This window comes from Chenopodium album, chromosome 3 (genome assembly GCF_948465745.1).
Source record: "Chenopodium album chromosome 3, dcCheAlbu1.1, whole genome shotgun sequence".
Taxonomy (NCBI): domain Eukaryota; kingdom Viridiplantae; phylum Streptophyta; class Magnoliopsida; order Caryophyllales; family Amaranthaceae; genus Chenopodium; species Chenopodium album.
Window position 1 is genome coordinate 62,053,052 of NC_137836.1, and position 17,440 is coordinate 62,070,491.

General features: G+C 32.4%; 3 protein-coding genes across 3 annotated transcripts; all 3 read right to left on the bottom strand.

Moving 5' to 3' along the window:
- Positions 1-6,261: 6,261 nt before the first annotated feature.
- LOC145625176 (sugar transporter ERD6-like 16) lies at positions 6,262-11,657 on the bottom strand. The gene is made up of 17 exons (XM_081678252.1): positions 11,460-11,657; positions 11,310-11,372; positions 9,444-9,533; positions 9,258-9,317; positions 9,083-9,148; positions 8,827-8,892; positions 8,664-8,739; positions 8,470-8,534; positions 8,301-8,393; positions 8,110-8,190; positions 7,818-7,902; positions 7,656-7,702; positions 7,505-7,567; positions 7,376-7,435; positions 7,216-7,269; positions 7,077-7,136; positions 6,262-6,542 (listed from the first exon to the last, which is right to left on the bottom strand). Exons 1-17 carry the CDS (start codon positions 11,655-11,657, stop codon positions 6,357-6,359), a joined length of 1,413 nt encoding a protein of 470 aa, XP_081534378.1. The 3' UTR covers positions 6,262-6,356.
- Positions 11,658-14,189: 2,532 nt separating this feature from the next.
- Positions 14,190-15,643, bottom strand: LOC145614452 (histone H2A-like). The gene is made up of 2 exons (XM_081669510.1): positions 14,987-15,643; positions 14,190-14,475 (listed from the first exon to the last, which is right to left on the bottom strand). Exons 1-2 carry the CDS (start codon positions 15,200-15,202, stop codon positions 14,269-14,271), a joined length of 423 nt encoding a protein of 140 aa, XP_081525636.1. The 5' UTR covers positions 15,203-15,643; the 3' UTR covers positions 14,190-14,268.
- Positions 15,644-16,013: 370 nt separating this feature from the next.
- On the bottom strand, positions 16,014-17,157 carry LOC145614462 (histone H2A-like). Its single transcript, XM_081669521.1, has 2 exons — positions 16,894-17,157; positions 16,014-16,408 (listed from the first exon to the last, which is right to left on the bottom strand). The coding sequence occupies exons 1-2, from the start codon at positions 17,104-17,106 to the stop codon at positions 16,178-16,180; spliced, it is 444 nt and encodes a 147-aa protein (XP_081525647.1). The 5' UTR covers positions 17,107-17,157; the 3' UTR covers positions 16,014-16,177.
- Positions 17,158-17,440: the final 283 nt, after the last annotated feature.

Consider the following 17,440-nt stretch of genomic DNA (forward strand, 5'->3'; position numbering starts at 1 on the left):
ATTGGTACTTTTTGCCATTATATTTTCCACCCTTAAGTTCCCATTATTTACAAAAATGTCATCCTATTTGCATCCTTAATACATAGGACCGATGCGCCAAGAGTTTTCCCTATGGAACATAGTTTTCACAATTTTCTTGAATGATACTCTTTATTTTACAGTTAAGTATTGGCGCATAGTTGCTATTTACATGCCAAGTAAATAGCAGCTATACGACAAAAGAGTGGTGAATTTTTTACTGTTACTACTAAAATTCCACTTTTAGTATAATGGTACATTAAAAATACCACTGTAGCAATAAAAAAAAATCTCAAAAACTAAGTGAATTTACCAATTAACCCTCCTATATGCATCCTAAACATATAGGAGCTATGCGCCTAGTTGCACTCTTATTTTACTTGTCAAAAAGCAATTTTTCCTTCCTTACAGCCTCAATTTACATAAAATTTAAAAAAAAAAACAATTCTCTATTTTTTTATCTCTCTTTTTTTTTTTTTTTTTTTTTTGAACTTACATTAAGTGAAAAAATATTTATTCAAAATTTGTATTTATATTATGAGATAGATGGGGGGAAGATAAGGGGTCATATTGAATGTAAATGTGATTAAATTCAATTGAAAGATGAAGGGAGAAGAGGAAAAAATTAATAAATTTAATTTGTTGAATGTCAAATCGTTGCAAATAATATGAAACGGATGTAGTAGTTGTTAAGAAATAAAGGTGGAAGCTAAAGAAATCCAATAAAACGACTCATGGAAAAAAGAATGAGCAAATTAAGGTAATAAGAAAAGATAGACATGTAGCACGTTGGTTTGTGTTGGTTGGTGTTTTAAATACTAAGTATAAATAGATGTAGATATAGATTTCTCTCTATCACTCTCTTCATCACATGCATCCCTATCTATCTCTCCAATAACACTCATAAACAAAATTGTCCCATGAGTCCGTATTAAGGCTTTTGTTGCACATAATATGAAATAGATGGAGTATAAAAGAATAGGAGTGTTCGTGGTGCGGTTCAGTTAGGTTTGGATTCTAAACCGCACCAAACCGCACTTCCACACCACAAAATACGGTTTGGTGCGGTGCGGTTTGCGATTTAACCATATTTTTTAAAATTTATAATTATTCTTTTTAAAACAAAACTTTTATTTTATTTTGTAATTATTAATTTATATTTTAAATATTAAACTCTTTTTTTAACCATTAATTAACTAATAGTCAAAGATTAGCTCATACTCCATATATTTTAGTTTTTTTTTAATATTTTTTTAATAAAAATATATTATAAAAATAGAAAATCGCATTAAAGTACGGTTTGGTCTATATATTTTTGGAAATCAAACCAAACCAAAAACTGCAGTTTGGTCATTTTCAAAAACTGCACCACAATTTTCAAACCGCACCTACGGTTTGGTTTGCAGTTTGGTGCGGTCTAAACCGCACTGTGTTCAACCCTATAAAAAGTTGATTAATAAAGTGTATTTCGAGACGAATTTAATAAGACTTACCTTTTTTTTCAGCATACAAATTACAAAAGACGATTGAAGGAATATGTGTGAACAATGTAAATTCCAAACATTGCGATTAAAAAAACAAAAGGCCTTCAAAACCCAAATACTAATTTCTAAACATGAATATTACTAAAAAATAGTATTTCCTCTGTATTTTATTACTTGCTCCACTTTTCTTTCGCAGCCGTATTTTATTATTTGCTCCATTTCCTTCTATGGAAACTTTCACACAATTTTAATAATTTCTTTCCTTCTAGTAGACCCCTCAATTATCATACTTTAATATTTTCAGATTTTCTTTCCTTCAACTATCATATTTTATTTTTTCACCAACTCCACTTCTTTTTTTTTTTTTTTTAAGTATTTTCTTGAAACTCCGCGCATAGGAATTTAGAGCAATTAATAAACTAGCGGCAAATACAAGTTTATCTGCTAGATAAACGAAATTTTGTTAATATGGCGGCATTTATGTAAATATATTAAAAAAAGTGTGGTCCTTGTACTTTTGGTGAGCTATCCAATTAATTACTGTTTGCAATTTGCATTTAGTGTTTGGTGAAGAAATTACACATGTACCCCTCAACTAGTATATGAAAAAATGTCCATTGGTACTTAAAAAGACAATTATACCCCCAGATAAACAAATAGGGAATTAACTTGCACAACTCATAAAATATGGAGGGAGTATAGTTTAACAAGAGGCGACAAATCTTAAATACTCTCCTCTTAGAGGGCCAGGTCAGCAGTCGCCACATCGTAGCACATAAAAGACAATCAATTAAATTTTTACACTTTTGGTAACACATTGATTAAGCAAGATAAAAACTAAAATTATCATCAACCAATTGGTGCATTGGTACGGGTGCATTTTAATGGTTCTTTGTTTGACATAATAATTACAATAAAAATCTTGTAATTTAAGTAACTTTGGACTATTGATTATATGCTTGGCAATGTTCCTAGTCATTTTAAGAGTAAAATTTTTAACAAGTTTGGTAAAATAAAATAAAATAAATAAAATATCATAATAATATAAATAATATAAATAACAGTAAAATAACAATAAAATAATAAATAATAATAATATAAAAATATAAAAATATAATAATAATAATAATAATAATAATAATAATAATAATAATAATAATAATAATAATAATAATAATAATAATACTATTTCTATGTATTTTGATATTGAAATAAAATTGCATAGCATATTGGAGTAGTTTGATAATAATATGATATTTTATGTATCATCAAATTTTTAACCAACATAAATAATCTGTAAAAAAAATAATAATAATAGTTGTGACTTCTAATTCAATGAACTAGTATTATATATAAAGTCAAGCTTTCAAGAAGATTATTATTAATGGACAGTTAAATTTTTGTACTGTCTTAAGTTATGTATAACATGCCTTATCTAAGTATTTTATTACTTATTTCGGATTAGATTAGAAAAAAAAAAAAAAAAAAAAAAAAAAAAAAAAAAAAAAATTGAAGTCATATCATATCCATTGCAAATAAAATAAGTCATATTAAATTTTATCGTTTATTTGCAGTTTTCAATCACTAATTTTGTAAATGAAAATTAAAATATGAAATTTACATACTTAAAAAACAAACATCAATAAAAATTTAATATGACCCATTTTTTCTTTAAAAAGAAAAAAGAAAAAAAAACTCATCTATAATATTTGTATCCTTATGAATTAGCGCACATAAAAGGACATCATTTAGTTAATTATACAATCAGATTAGATCAAAAAATATATGTTATGAACAGATCAAATAAACAAAAAATAAGGAGAACTAAGCATAATATTAGTTGTTGTCTATATTAAAACTAAGGTCATGCATGTTTGGTAATTGGCTTTTTAATGGCTTTTTGGTTAGCTTTTGGCTTTTGGCTTTTTTAGGTGGTCAAACAGCCAAAAAATGTGTTTGGTAATTGGCTTTTTAGTCAGCGAAAAAGCTGGCTTTTAAGCCAAAATGAAAAAGCTGCTTTGAGTAGCTTTTTTGTTGGCTTTTGGCTTGTTGGCACACATATTATCTAATAAACAGCCAACAACCAACAATTAATTTACCAAACACTTTTATAAACAGGCAACTTAAACAGCCAATTTCAAAAGCCATTATAAACAGTCAAACATTCCATCTGGTCAAACAAGCCAAGTGAACCAGCCAACAGCCAACCGCCAACAGCCATTTGCCAAACAAGGCCTAAGTCTATGTACATGTATATGCATTTTAAAACATATACAACAAATTGTATTAAATAAGCATTGAAAGCATTAAATTATAAGGTAGAATTCAAAGAAGGATATTTTAGATATTTGAAGTGGACATGTGTATAATGTGATATGTATGGAGGGACACTCATAGAATATATAACGGTGGAATATTTTGAGGATTATGTAGATGGATACTTGCTCCTAAATGACGCCTAACGCCACTATTTATAATTGAAGTAAGGAGGTAGAAGAAGTGTGTGAAAATTTTTACACAGTTGCTATTTAAATTGTCACATAAATCAAGAATTTTCATGAATATTTACCAATTCTACATTTTTTCACAATTCTCCATCAATTTCTTGGGCTTATAGATACTTCGTATGATTTATTGGGCGTATAGAATTTAGGCCACCTTAACCCAACACATTTAAATGGGCTTCCTAAGAAAACTAAACATGGCCCAACCCACTAGCTATAACTAGTCAAAAGGTGGTAATATCATATGGTCGGGACTTCTGATCATCAACGTCTCAATCTTATGTTAAGTACAAGTCCATTTGGTAGGCAATAGTAGATGGACAATAGTAGATGACATATTGACGATAATGTTAATGAAATTAATCAAATTATATGTCATATTGTTAAGAAATGAGAAGAACATGCATTTGCAAAATATGAATGAATATGCATAATGCATGTCTATCGTTGATGAAAAAAAATTGAGTAACATAAAAGTACTACATTAAACTTTTCATAAGTGTAAAAATTTACTACAGATTACCAGTTCTAAAAGAAATACTTTGAAAAAAAAAAAAGCTTTGAATATGGAGTAATTTTTATATTTTTAGAGATATGCGATGTATTGCACAAAATACAGCGTATTAGGAAATAATTTTAAATTGGAAGCTTGATTGCATCTAACACAAATTCTGTCTAATTCTTGTGTCTTAATAAGCTTGTTTGTCATCAACTTAAAACTAGCTAGGTGTAATGGTAATCACAGAGTTTCATATGTGGCTGGCCACACCGTGTGACCAGTCACAAATTTTTTTTTTTTTTCAAATTCTTTTTCTCTCCCTTCTCTCTCCTCTTTTCTTCTTCTTCAAGCCCGAAGTTTCATCTCATTTTCTCAGAGAACGTAACACAAATTTCGCAACTGTCGTCTTCATGGTTCGTTCATCGGTGGTTCGTTCGTCGGAGGTAGAGGTTTCGCTGGGAGGGTAGTGGTGGTTTGGTGACTCCGTCGCCAGAAAACGGTTTTTAAGGCCAAATTCAGCCATGAAAACTCTATATCTAGAATTTTCATGGTCGAATTTGGCCTTTTTAGCCATATTTGAAGTGATATTCGAAACCATTGTTAACATTTTAAGGTATTTGTTCGATTTGATTTTTTTTTTTTAATGGTTTGGTTGGATCGAGGTTAGTTTGTGGGTTAGGGGCTAGTGGCAAGGCGTTTAGGTTGGTAGTGGTTCGTTGGTGGTGGTTGTTGGTGGTAGTTTTTTGTTAGTGGTGGGTAAGGGGTTACTAGATCCTGTCAGGGGTTACTAGGTGGTCCGGTCAGGGGTTACTAAGTCGGCTGTCAGGGGTTACTAGGTCGGCGATTAGGGGTTACTTGGGGTTACTAGGTCGGTTAGGGGTTACTTCGGGTTACTAGGTCGGCGGCCAGGGGTTACTAAGGGTTACTTGGGGTTACTAGGTCGGAGGTTACTAGGTCGGTTAGGGGTTACTAGGTCGGTTAGGGGTTACTTGGTCAAGGATTACTAAGTCAGTCAGGGGTTACTTTTGTCTTGGGGTTACTTTGTCTGGGGGTTACTTTGTCATTTATTGATTTGGCACCATGTCGCATGGTGCGGCCAGCCGCACCAGAAACGCACTGAATGGTAATTGGGACTACACTTGGGGGGGTGGGGGGAATTGATCCCCGAATATGGATTAGCCCCAAAAAGGGTGAATCGGGTAGAACACAAAAGAAAAGAAAAGAAAAGAAAACCCTAGCTATAATTGTGCTTACTAGCAAATTAAGGTTTAATTAGTAGGTTAAGTAAATATACAGACATGTTCTCATTGATTGAGCTGAACTGAAATGAATATTTTATAAGAGAAGGAAATTACGAGCTGAACTGAACTGAACTGAATAAACGTATGAGAACATGCCCTAAATTTTATTCGATAAAAATAAATTTACTGAAAAAAAATCAATAACACCAAAGAAAATTACTTGTTCTAAAAAATATTTTAATTGGCAACATTTTATTTCAATAAAGTTGAAATTGGGGGCCTTATTGTTGCTTCTACACTCTCCAGATTTAAAGCTTCTCTATTTATCTCAAAATTTGTCATATGTACGAAAAAAAATTGCAAAATCTTTCATCCTTTATTAAATTTCTAAAACATCTCAACCATTAAAAAAAAAGTTTCAAATTTAAAGAACATGTAAAATAAAAAGTAAACATGAATTATTATTTTATTTGGTTGATTGTGACTTGAATGTCTTCTAGAGTCTTTCCCTTTGTTTCTGGCACTAATTTAGCCACAAAGAGGACATTAAGGGCACAAGCTGCTGCATAGAAATAAAAGGTGCCTGAAATGAAAAAATAAATAAATAAACTTATATTTTCCCACCTAATGTATAGTCCATAATTAATTTTAAGCATAAAAGAAAATAAAAAATAAAAATACCTGCAGCACTGTAATTAAAGAAGAAATTAAAAGTGTAGGAAACTGCCCATGCACAAAACCAGTGCACCAAATTGACCAGACCTCCTGCTACCCCCTTCACATTTATTGGGAAAATCTGCAAGGATTAGCATAAGCATTAGCTTAACCGAAATCATTTAGATTAGGGCTCGAATGATGAATCCACAAAGTTATTCATAAGTGGCTAAACATCCAACTCAAAGCAAAGTTTGTAGCAAAAGGGTAGATACATAAACCATTTTGAGTATTATTTTGCTTGCAAACCTTTGTTATATGTATAATCTAACTTAAGAGTTTTTGGATGTTAAGCCACATGTTAATCAGTTATACATTTTCTAATCTCGGTTTTGAGACATTTACACAAGGTGATAAAAATGCAGCTCGAAAGTTGCAGAAAGGCGCCTTCATGTACAGTCGTTAAGTAAAGGCATCAAAGGATGTTAATGATAGTATAAAACATATTCTTGGGCTAACCATCCGCTTAAGCTTTTGGTTGAGTTGATCATTTAACATAATATTAGCAGAGTGGGTGTGTGATAGAATATAAAACATGTTCCTAGGCTTCAACCATCAGCTTAAGCTTTTGGTTGAGTTGATCCTTTAACAGTTAAGTTTTGAATTATAGTCGTACCTCTGCCATCATAACCCATGGAATCGCTCCAGCTCCAATAGAGAATGAGCCGATGTACAGCTGAGAGAATTGCAGATTATTAAAAAGTATCAGAGAAACAGCAGCAACATGACATATCATGTTAGATTAGATGGCTTACCAATGCTCCTCCTAGGACTAGATACGGAGCCTCTGTCACAAAAAATCCAAAGCGCTGTATCACAATAATACCTCAGAATGATTAGAATCAATAACACTCTATAATACAATCATGTAATGTAGGAGAAAATGTGTAGATGTTTTATGGATGTATGAAATACCTTAGCTAAAAATGCTGATCCTACCAAAAAGCATCCAAAAAATGTTCCTGCAGATGAAACCTGCAATTCGAGTTATAATCTGAGTGCTCCGGTATGAAGAATGTTGCAACTTGCAAAGATTGAACTTACCAACAAGAGAGGTTTACGTCCGCTTCTGTCCATCAGCACTGCACCAATTGCTGTTATAGGTATCTGCATAAGAAACCATTTATTTATAGTTTCATTTGCTAGTGTTCAATCTTAGCTTTCACAAACTAAGTCATACAATGATCTAAAATACCTGTATACTTGCATACATTATGATTCCGAATTTGCCTGAAGGAAAACCTGATGTTGCATAATGTGATTGGAATAATTAATCAACAATAATAACTAAATAGAAAAACTCTGGTGAGCTTATTGAACAGAAACATTTTTACACATTGTAAGTCCACTCTCTTACCTGCAGCAACAAACATTTCGCTTGCATAGAATCCCATGCCGTTAGCACCACCAAGTTGTTGCAAAAGCATAAGTCCAACCCCAATCTACAAACCAAAAGATGTTTTTATGCAAATGACACTGCATTATACGAAGTACATAAATAGCAAAGACTATTTTTCTTGATTATCAACAAAATATCTCTTGAAAAGCTGTTGTGTGCAGTCAAAAATATGCTTCAGGTTGAAGCTTCAAAGTAAGATCTTTTTGGTTTTCTTTCATAATTAGAAAAATCGAGGTGTTAAGAATCTCACTGTGACTGAACGCTTATATCTTTGTTGGAAAAGATCCAGCATCCTGACTTTTGGCAAGTGTTCTATAGTTTCTATGTTTTCCTGTCAAGAAAGAAAGTTGATCAATCACTTATTTAGCTATTTGGAGGACTTCATCACAATCACTTTACATCAATGTGCTCTTATAATGTGATTATGATTAAGAATTTCACCTGAATTTCATATGCTTCAGTGGAAATATCAGCATCTTTCCCTCGAAGCATTCTCAGTGCAGTTTCGAACCTCTTCATTTGCCCTGCTTTTGCCTGCATTTTACTTTATTTTTCAGTACAGATGCGCATATGGTAAGAGCCAATGACAGTCGTCACAGTCACATCTTACCAGCCATCTAGGTGATTCTGGTATGTAAATGAGACCGGCCAAAAGAATGATACACGGTGTGATTCCTTCAGAGTGCCAAAAATAGGGAAGCAAAAGAAAAAGCTAATATATCAGTGAGGCTTTTCAATTTGTCAAAATCAGTACTATTCATAATTTCATACACTTCAATGAGTATGTTATAGAGGAAATATAACCTGTTAGTGCTAGCACTCGCCAATTAACAATTGTTCCAACAAAACAAGCAGTTGAAGCTCCAGTCACAATCATAAGCTGCAAAAATAAGCACTATGAATCTATTCCTGCATTCTTTTTTTTACATAATGCAGCTTAAATAGTGATTAGGCCATGTTAACATACCTGATTCAGTGTGCCTAAACCTCCACGGAGATTTTTGGGTGCGATTTCACCTATGTATATAGGTACCTAATAATATAAATAACATCAATACTACGCTGATATAACTCTATATTGACAGGGGATTATACAAAGCAATACTCCCTCCGTCTCTTTATTAATGTCCACTTTTTATCATTTATTACTCACATAATAAAGAGAAAGTGTAAATTAATAAAGAGATGGAGGGAGTACAATTTTGCAAAAGCCGAAAACATACCACATAAGAGGAAACTCCAATACCATAGCCAGTGAGAAACCTTCCAATGTCAAGTGAAATTGCCTCCTAAGATATAAAAAAAATGAGTAGAATGCTGTGTGATCAGTCTGCAAAATTGATCTCATTGCAAAGTAGCTAATATTATTGGAGATAAAATGATAAAGAGTGCAATTACCTGAGAGAAGTAAATTGCAACCCATCCTATAATGCATGAAACAGTTGACATAGCTAAAGCCTGTTTTTATTAAAACACAACAAATCATTCGATGCAGGTGATACGAGTATCAAAATCATCCAGTATTTGATAGTCAAACATGATGCAGAATGTCATTTCAATTGTAGGCATCAGAATGTTTGTTACCCCTTTTCGGCCAAAGTGATCAGCAATACGTCCACTGGTGGTTGCACCAAGCACAGCCCCAATGCTCAAAATAGAACCAAACAACGAAAACTGAAAGGTGCAGCAGAGGAAAATTTCATGAATGACACATGAAAGTCTATTCTCAGTCTCAGTCCATGTAGTAACTGATAAGACTTCTAAGGCTTGTTCAAAGTCAAGTACATGACTTTACTCATAAAACTTATGGCACTATTTCCATGACTCCAAATTTGTTGAACCAACTTGGTTTGCTCCTAATTTTCACTCCAAACATTTGGTGACATATTTTACAAAGGCATTAGCTTTATAGTACCTCCTCCGTTACATAATATTTGCAACGATTAGACATTTTCTTCTCACACTTTATGTCAAATCGTTGCAAATAATGTGTAACGGAGGTAGTATTACAGTGAGAGGTCTAAATCCTTAAATTCAATATATCTATCATTCATCAGTGTTGTACATCTTTTTATTGCAATGGCTACAATGACATTAGACATTGGAAAAGCTTCTGTTGGTAGTTTGGTACTATATGTGCATTTTGAACTAGCCTTTATGTGGTACATTGTTATGAATGACTTAAATTCTTTCGAAAGTGATCATTATACACCGATCTAGGTACAACCAAGGCTATTTTTTGCTCGTAGCTCTCTTGTTTAGCTAGCTCCAAATTTACATACTACGTATGATCAAAATCTGACCTTGGGTGTCCCTAGAGCTAGGTACACCCAGATGTATAATGGAAATTGCGATTCTCCAAAACACCACCACTACAATCTATCTGGTTGATGATGGTGGCTTGGTGAGTGGTGAATTTGGTGTTATTATTGAAATAAATCAGAATCAAAAGGTTATGTGAAAAGAATCAAGAAAATGTAACTACCCCAGCTGGAAAGAGATCATTAGTACAATGCATATTTTACATTTACATCAAATCAGAAATTTATCTTCTTGGACTAAATTAAATGCATGATTATTTTCTTCATATAAAAGATACGTGTAGATTTTTGGCTCTCAGGCTTTTACATTAGGCTCTCTAATCTGTGTTCGCTGATCACTGTCCAACAAGATATATAAAGTCTTAGTGATGCGGTTCCAAGGCATCAATATTGTTATTATAATTATTTTTATTGTTATTTTTAGTTTATTATTAGATGACCGAATTTATTAGGATATTTTTGTTAGTTTAATTCGGTTAGTATAAGATAAGCTTAACTTTAAAGATCATATTTGCAAAATATTATCTTTACAAGTTTGAGTTAGTTTCCTAGTTAGATTAGAATTTGTTTTACCGATTTTTAGGCTAATTATTTAGCTTATAAATACGTGATGGTGTTTAACGAAAAGTATGATTGATTGATTTGAAATTTATAAAGTTTTACGTAAGCTTGTGCTTGTGTATTCTTGGCCTAGTTTAGGTTTTAAGCTCGTGTTGCTTAGCGTTTCTTGACCGAGACTCAAGATTCCAAACCTTTCAACTGCGATTGAAGGTTATATCCATCAAAATTCATATCAAATTTAGGTGGAGCTGAGTCATAATAATTATCCGGAAATATTAAAAGGTATTCCTAAGCAAGTCTTACTGTAATATTTTATCACGAAATAATAAAAAATAATCAAAAAATCAATTCATCCTAGAGTGAACAAAATTGTTTTGATCTCACGACAAATTATTGTGAGCCCACGGTCATACAAGATGAACTGATTTTTATATTAAAAAAAAGGGGAAATTTATCATGTGTCGTCTAATGGTAAGTTATTATGAAACCGTCTCATATCAGATCATGCCACAAAATAATTTATGAATGCGAAAGTATAATTAGCTTAAGATTATTAAACTGCACTCACCTCTGCCACTGATAAGTTGAGGTCCTTAATTATAGATGTTTGAGTAGGTGCTGTATATCCAACCTATAAAAAATAACAAGCATTTTTTACTTTCAAACACAGATTTAATTAACAGTAAATGATTAAATCATAAGAACTAAATGAACTTACACAAGAACCAAACTCAAAGGAGCCCATGACAGCAACCATAGTACTAATAAAAACAACTAAATTTGACCCTTTATCACCATTGCCTTGAGAAGAAGACTTGTTTTCGAGGCCATTGATCTTTCGATGCTCGATTAATGGCTTCTTAACATCTTGCACAGCCTCTCTTGCACCAATTTCTTCGTCATGTTCAATAGTCATTTTGCGAAATAACTATTACAACCGGCTTTAGACGATAAGCAGAGTGAACTAACAAGTGACTCCTGCAAAGAGTTATATACCATGCAAATGCTAGTTTGTATTAATAACAAATTGATAGTAAACAATTAGTCAATAATGTGTAGAATTTGTCTTAATGTGGATAGATAAGCTGTCAAAGATTAAGAATATTAACAAAACAAAATTGAAGGAGATCTAATCAGAAGATAAGGACATCAAATGTATATTATAACTTTGTAGCCTTTGTTTGTGAACTTCACTTACTAACCAAAGATTCTTTTGCTAAACCTCTTGTAGGTACCAGAAATAAATGAATATTGTTCTGGGCAATATATAATATAATCTACCCTATCTTGAGATATGTAATTATATTATTACATATATTTTCTGATTTCTTTCATTGGAAAAAATCTTTATTACATATACTTCTTGATTTCTTTCAATGATAAAACATTATTACATATACTTCTTGATTTCTTTCATTGATAAAAACATTATTACATATACTTCTTGATTTCTTTCATTGATAAAAACCAATTGTCCTAAGACACATGTGTACATACCGGTGGTCTTAATACACGTATGTACCTCATACCGGTGGTCTTAATACACGTATGTACCTACCAATGGTCATAAGACACGTATGTAAATTACTAATTACCTTAATATAGAGGATACTTTTCAAATGGCTACGTTAAAATTGTAGTCATTATTAGATCAAATCTTAACCATTCATTAAATTTGACTAATCCAAATCTCAGACACGTATGTACTTGCAATCCTTCTCACACTGGTAGATAACTAATGATCCTAATCTAGACACGTAATTTCTGACTATTGACCCTAATTATATTTTATAAGTAAATTTTAATGAACTTAAGACATGTATGTACTTACCAAAAACTCACATGTGAGCTATCCCACATTGCGCTTTTTTTGTCAAACAATCCGGATGAAGAAAATGCGGCTTATAAGTAAAGTTTATGATGAAAATGCAGCAATAGAGATGGACACACATTACTATGCAAAATGACATTAGATTTTCTTCAAAAATTTATACACAAATGAATCCCCAATACATCATAAAAGCTTCTATGAAAATAACTCCCTTGCAATTGAAAAACTCTCCAATTCACCTTAATATGCTTTTTCATTTTTTTCATTGATACTGTAAAAGTTTTAACGATTTCAATCGACAAAACTTCTAAGACATTACTTTATGCAAGTTTTCTGATAGCAGGGAAACTGGTAATTACTTCATTACATCATTAATCAAGGAATGAATGGTTATGTAACAAGAAGCTAGGGAGCATGGAACCTTAACTTCAAAGACCTGAGTTTCAAAAAAAGGTTTCCCCATAAGCTGTTTTCAAACCCTGCCATTTCCGTGCTACATAAAACATTTGCCATTTAGACCTTTTGTGCTACATGAAAAAACAACAGGTAAAGATAAAGTTTATTACCTGCAATTAGAACTAGATAATGACGAGTTGAGTCTCAGATTTCTGATAGATGCAACGCTTCTCCAAATAGTGTTCGGAACATTAATACGCAAGGACAACCACAATGGCTAAATATTGCATAGAACTGCACACATATTTCAACGAGTTAAGGACTACAGACACAACCATATATTCCACTTCCCTAGCCATTTCTTTGTGCAGTTACCTTCTCCTCGAGGTCGATCACTTGCTACTACTCATGCTTGATTCAATGCTTGAACTGAAGCACCCAACACCATTAATAGAAAGACATGTATTACGTAGTATTTTAGTTGATAAATCATACTCTTACATATATTGTAATTTTAACATGATAAGGCCCTATTCTTTGGACTTACTTTCAACTCAGTTAAGTTCATAGCTTTATTTTAACTTCATTTCACTTCAATTTTGCTCAATCGAGTTCAAAAGAATTAAGCTATAGAGTATGTTAATTCTACTGGCTTCTTTTTCTTCTCCTCAGTTCATCACTCGTCACTTCTTTATTTATAGTATTGATAGACATAATAGCAATGGAAAACCACCCATCTTCTTCAATCTATCCCTCCGTTGAACTACTACCTTTTTCAATTTTTTCAACTGTCTCACTTCATTTTCCCTTCCAACCAAAAGAACTTATTACTCCATTTGAATTAGGATTAATTATCATCATTAAATTCTCTTATAATTATGTAAAAGGCCGAGTATGTTCAAGAAATAACTAGTAAAAACGTAGATACATACTCCGTAAATCTTACTAAGATAGCCATAAATGTATCAAAAACAGATTTTTATAACAAAATTTGAATAAGTGAAAGCAAATACCAGTATTTTTTATGGTTTACTGTCAATTAACACGTAAGCTCGTAATCTAAAACAATCCAAAACAGAAGGAACAAATTGCAGTAATTAGGAAGTACCAAGCAGGCTTTTTTTAGTAAACATGTTGTTGAATAAGCAAAAACATCACACATTACATCAACTAAAACCCTCTAATTTCATTTACTCCTAACTTTTACTAATATATTTTACCAACCATAAACATACCAAATCATCCACAAATTCTCGAAAACCCCAAATCAAAAACCCGTAAACTACTTAGATTTAGACAGCTATTCGCCGTTGTTGCTGTCAGATTTGCTGGTGTTCATGGGAAGCAAAACTCGGTGAATATAAGGCATAACACCTCCACTTGCAATTGTGACTGAGCCAAAAAGTTTGTTCAATTCTTCATCACTCCTAACAGCTAATTGAATATGCCTTGGTTTGATTCTCTTTTTCTTGTTGTCTCTCGCCGCGTTTCCAGCCAATTCCAGAACCTGTTCATTCAGCATTCACCAATTTTTACATCAATTTGAACATACAATATTCATGAATAATTAGTCCACATTATAAATTCAATCGTTCATTCATTCGTCACAATCAAATTATCAGAATTTGAGATATAAAATAATTAATACAGAGGAATAAAAGCAAAATAATCAGAAGTTGAACAAAAATCTGAAGTAAAAAAATAAAAAATGAAAATTTGAAACAGAGGTTTTGACTTTGAATTTAAACATAACAATCAGAAGTTGATCATTGTTTCATCTCAATTAAACAATCAAGTATCTTAAAAATATCATAATCAAAACTCGGAATCAACAAATTATTGAAGTACAATTGTAGTAAAAATAGAAATAAAAATCATAAGTATTCAAAATCAGAATTTTCACCTTAACTTCAAATCAAAACTTTTAAAAATAAATTTAATCAAACCACCAGAAATAATTCAAATGAATTACAAAAAAAATGAAGGAAAATGTGGAAAGAAGAGAAAGAAAATGTTACCTCGGCAGCAAGATACTCAAGGACAGCAGAAAGGTATACAGGAGAATAAGTTCCAACTCTCTGAGCATAACGACCCTGTTTCAAGAAGCGACCGATGCGACCTACCGGAAACTGAAGACCAGCCTTGGTAGACCGAGAAACCTTCTTGATTCCACTCTTATGCTTGCCTCTACCACCAGTGCCCTTGACTATTTTGGCGCCATATTTGCCAGCCATTTTTGTTGGTTCAAAAAAAAAATTTGTCGAGAAAAGTTGAAGACAGAAATTTGAAGAGGATTACGAAGAGACTTTGAATGTATGAGAAGATGATAGGAGTATATGATATTTATAGGGGTTATAGGATTGATTGTATTCGAATTTTAAAAATATGTTTGGTGTTTCATTGGACATCATCGTCCTATTTTATGACCATTTTTCTTTTTAATCTAGACTGTCTAGTGAAACGGATAAAGTTTAACGTTTTAAATCGCGCACAATTATTAGGAAGTTGCTTAAATGATACCGGAGTAGACTTTATATTTATCCAACAAGCATTATTGGAAATCCGCATCTTCTAACTCATCAATTTCCTTGACCTCCTTTATCCTATCCATCCCCCTTTTCTCAGCTCCCTGATTTCATTTTCCCTCCCGAATTTGCTACTTCTCCATTTGAATTAGGATTCCATTTGAATTAGGATTAATTTGACACTTTCATGTTAATTTTAAAACGCGAGCATGGTCGGACTCAAAAATAACCAGATGTTCTAAATACTAAAAAATTTACAGAACATTTCATATAATCATATTACTCTCAACTAAGCAAATATATTTACAGTAATTAGTGATAAATTGATCATCATTGGATTATATTCTGTATTTTAGCTTAGTTTTGCACTATATATGTTGATATATATTTCATTTTCAATGGATTAAATAAAAGAACCACTATTTATATTATCAACAATGTCTTGCTCTCAATTAAAACTTAAGCTCATAAATTGAAACAAACCAGAACAAAAGGAACAATTGCAGAAATATAAAGGAGGAACCAAATAGCCATTTTTTATAAAAGTGAACAAACTGTTCAATGAGCAGAGACTACACCAGTAAATCAATCAACTAAACCCTAATTTCATATACTTTCTAACTTTTACTAATATTTTTCCAACCATTAACAAAATCATCCCAAATAGCTGAAAACCCTGTAACCCTAAAATTCCTGAGATTCAGATAACTTTTCAGGCTTGTCGCTCTTAGATTTGCCAGTGTTCTTGGGAAGCAAAACAGAGTGGATTTTAGGCAGAACACCTCCACTTGCAATTGTCACACCCCCTAAAAGTTTGCCCAATTCTTCATCATTTCTGACTGCCAATTGAATGTGTCTTGGTATGATTCTTGACTTCTTGTTGTCTCTTGCTGCGTTTCCCGCCAATTCCAGAACCTGTTCATTCACCATTTCACCAATTAACAGAAGAATGAAAACTAAAGGTTCATGTAACAATTCAACTCAAATATAATCTTATCACAATTAAATCACCTTAAATCAATGTATAACGTAGTAAATGTAATCAGAAAATCAAACCCAAAATCAGAAGTTTCGATTTAAACTCAGTCTGGACAATCAAAAGATGAAAATTATAAAATCAAACCATCATATAACTTCAATCGAATATGAGTAATAAATGTGAAAAATATCATAACAAAACCTCAGAATACCAAAATTGTTGAAGCAAATAAATTAGAACAAAAAAAAAACCTAGAAATCAAAATTCATACTCAACCAGAAGTTTCACATTCAATTAAAATCAAAATATTCAAAGCTTCAGATATTCAAACATAGATCCAGAAATCTACACTTGTACTCAAATAAAATCCAGAAGAAAAAAAAACCAAAAAACAAAAAATTGAAAGAGAGAGAAATGGTACCTCAGCAGCGAGATACTCAAGGACAGCAGAAAGGTATACAGGGGATCCAGACCCAACTCTCTGAGCATAACGACCCTTCTTCAAGAATCTCGCAATGCGACCCACCGGAAACTGAAGCCCAGCCTTGGAAGAGCGAGAAACAGACTTGACGCCGCTCTTTCGCTGGCCTCTTCCGGCAGTGCTCTTGACTGTTGCGCCATCTTTGCCGGCCATTTTAGTAGGTTGAATTTGCAGAGAGAATTTAAGGAGAGAGAAAGTTGAAGAGTGAAGGATTGGAGGAAGATGAAGAGGTTGTGAATGAGTAAGTAGATGAATGAAGAGTGTTTGGTATTTATAGGGGAGTGTGAGATTGATTCTATTGGTTGGTTTTGGTTTACACGGATTGCCAGCGTGGAGGGTGGTATGTGCGAAATTTTGAATTGCCCGCTAAGTGTTTTGGTTTTTATTTTTTAAAATTGAAATGTTTGGCATTTGAGCGTTTCGTTGGCATACTTGGAAACTAATGTTGTTTTGAGTTCCTTTGAGGCTTTGACCCCCTTTTTTTTTT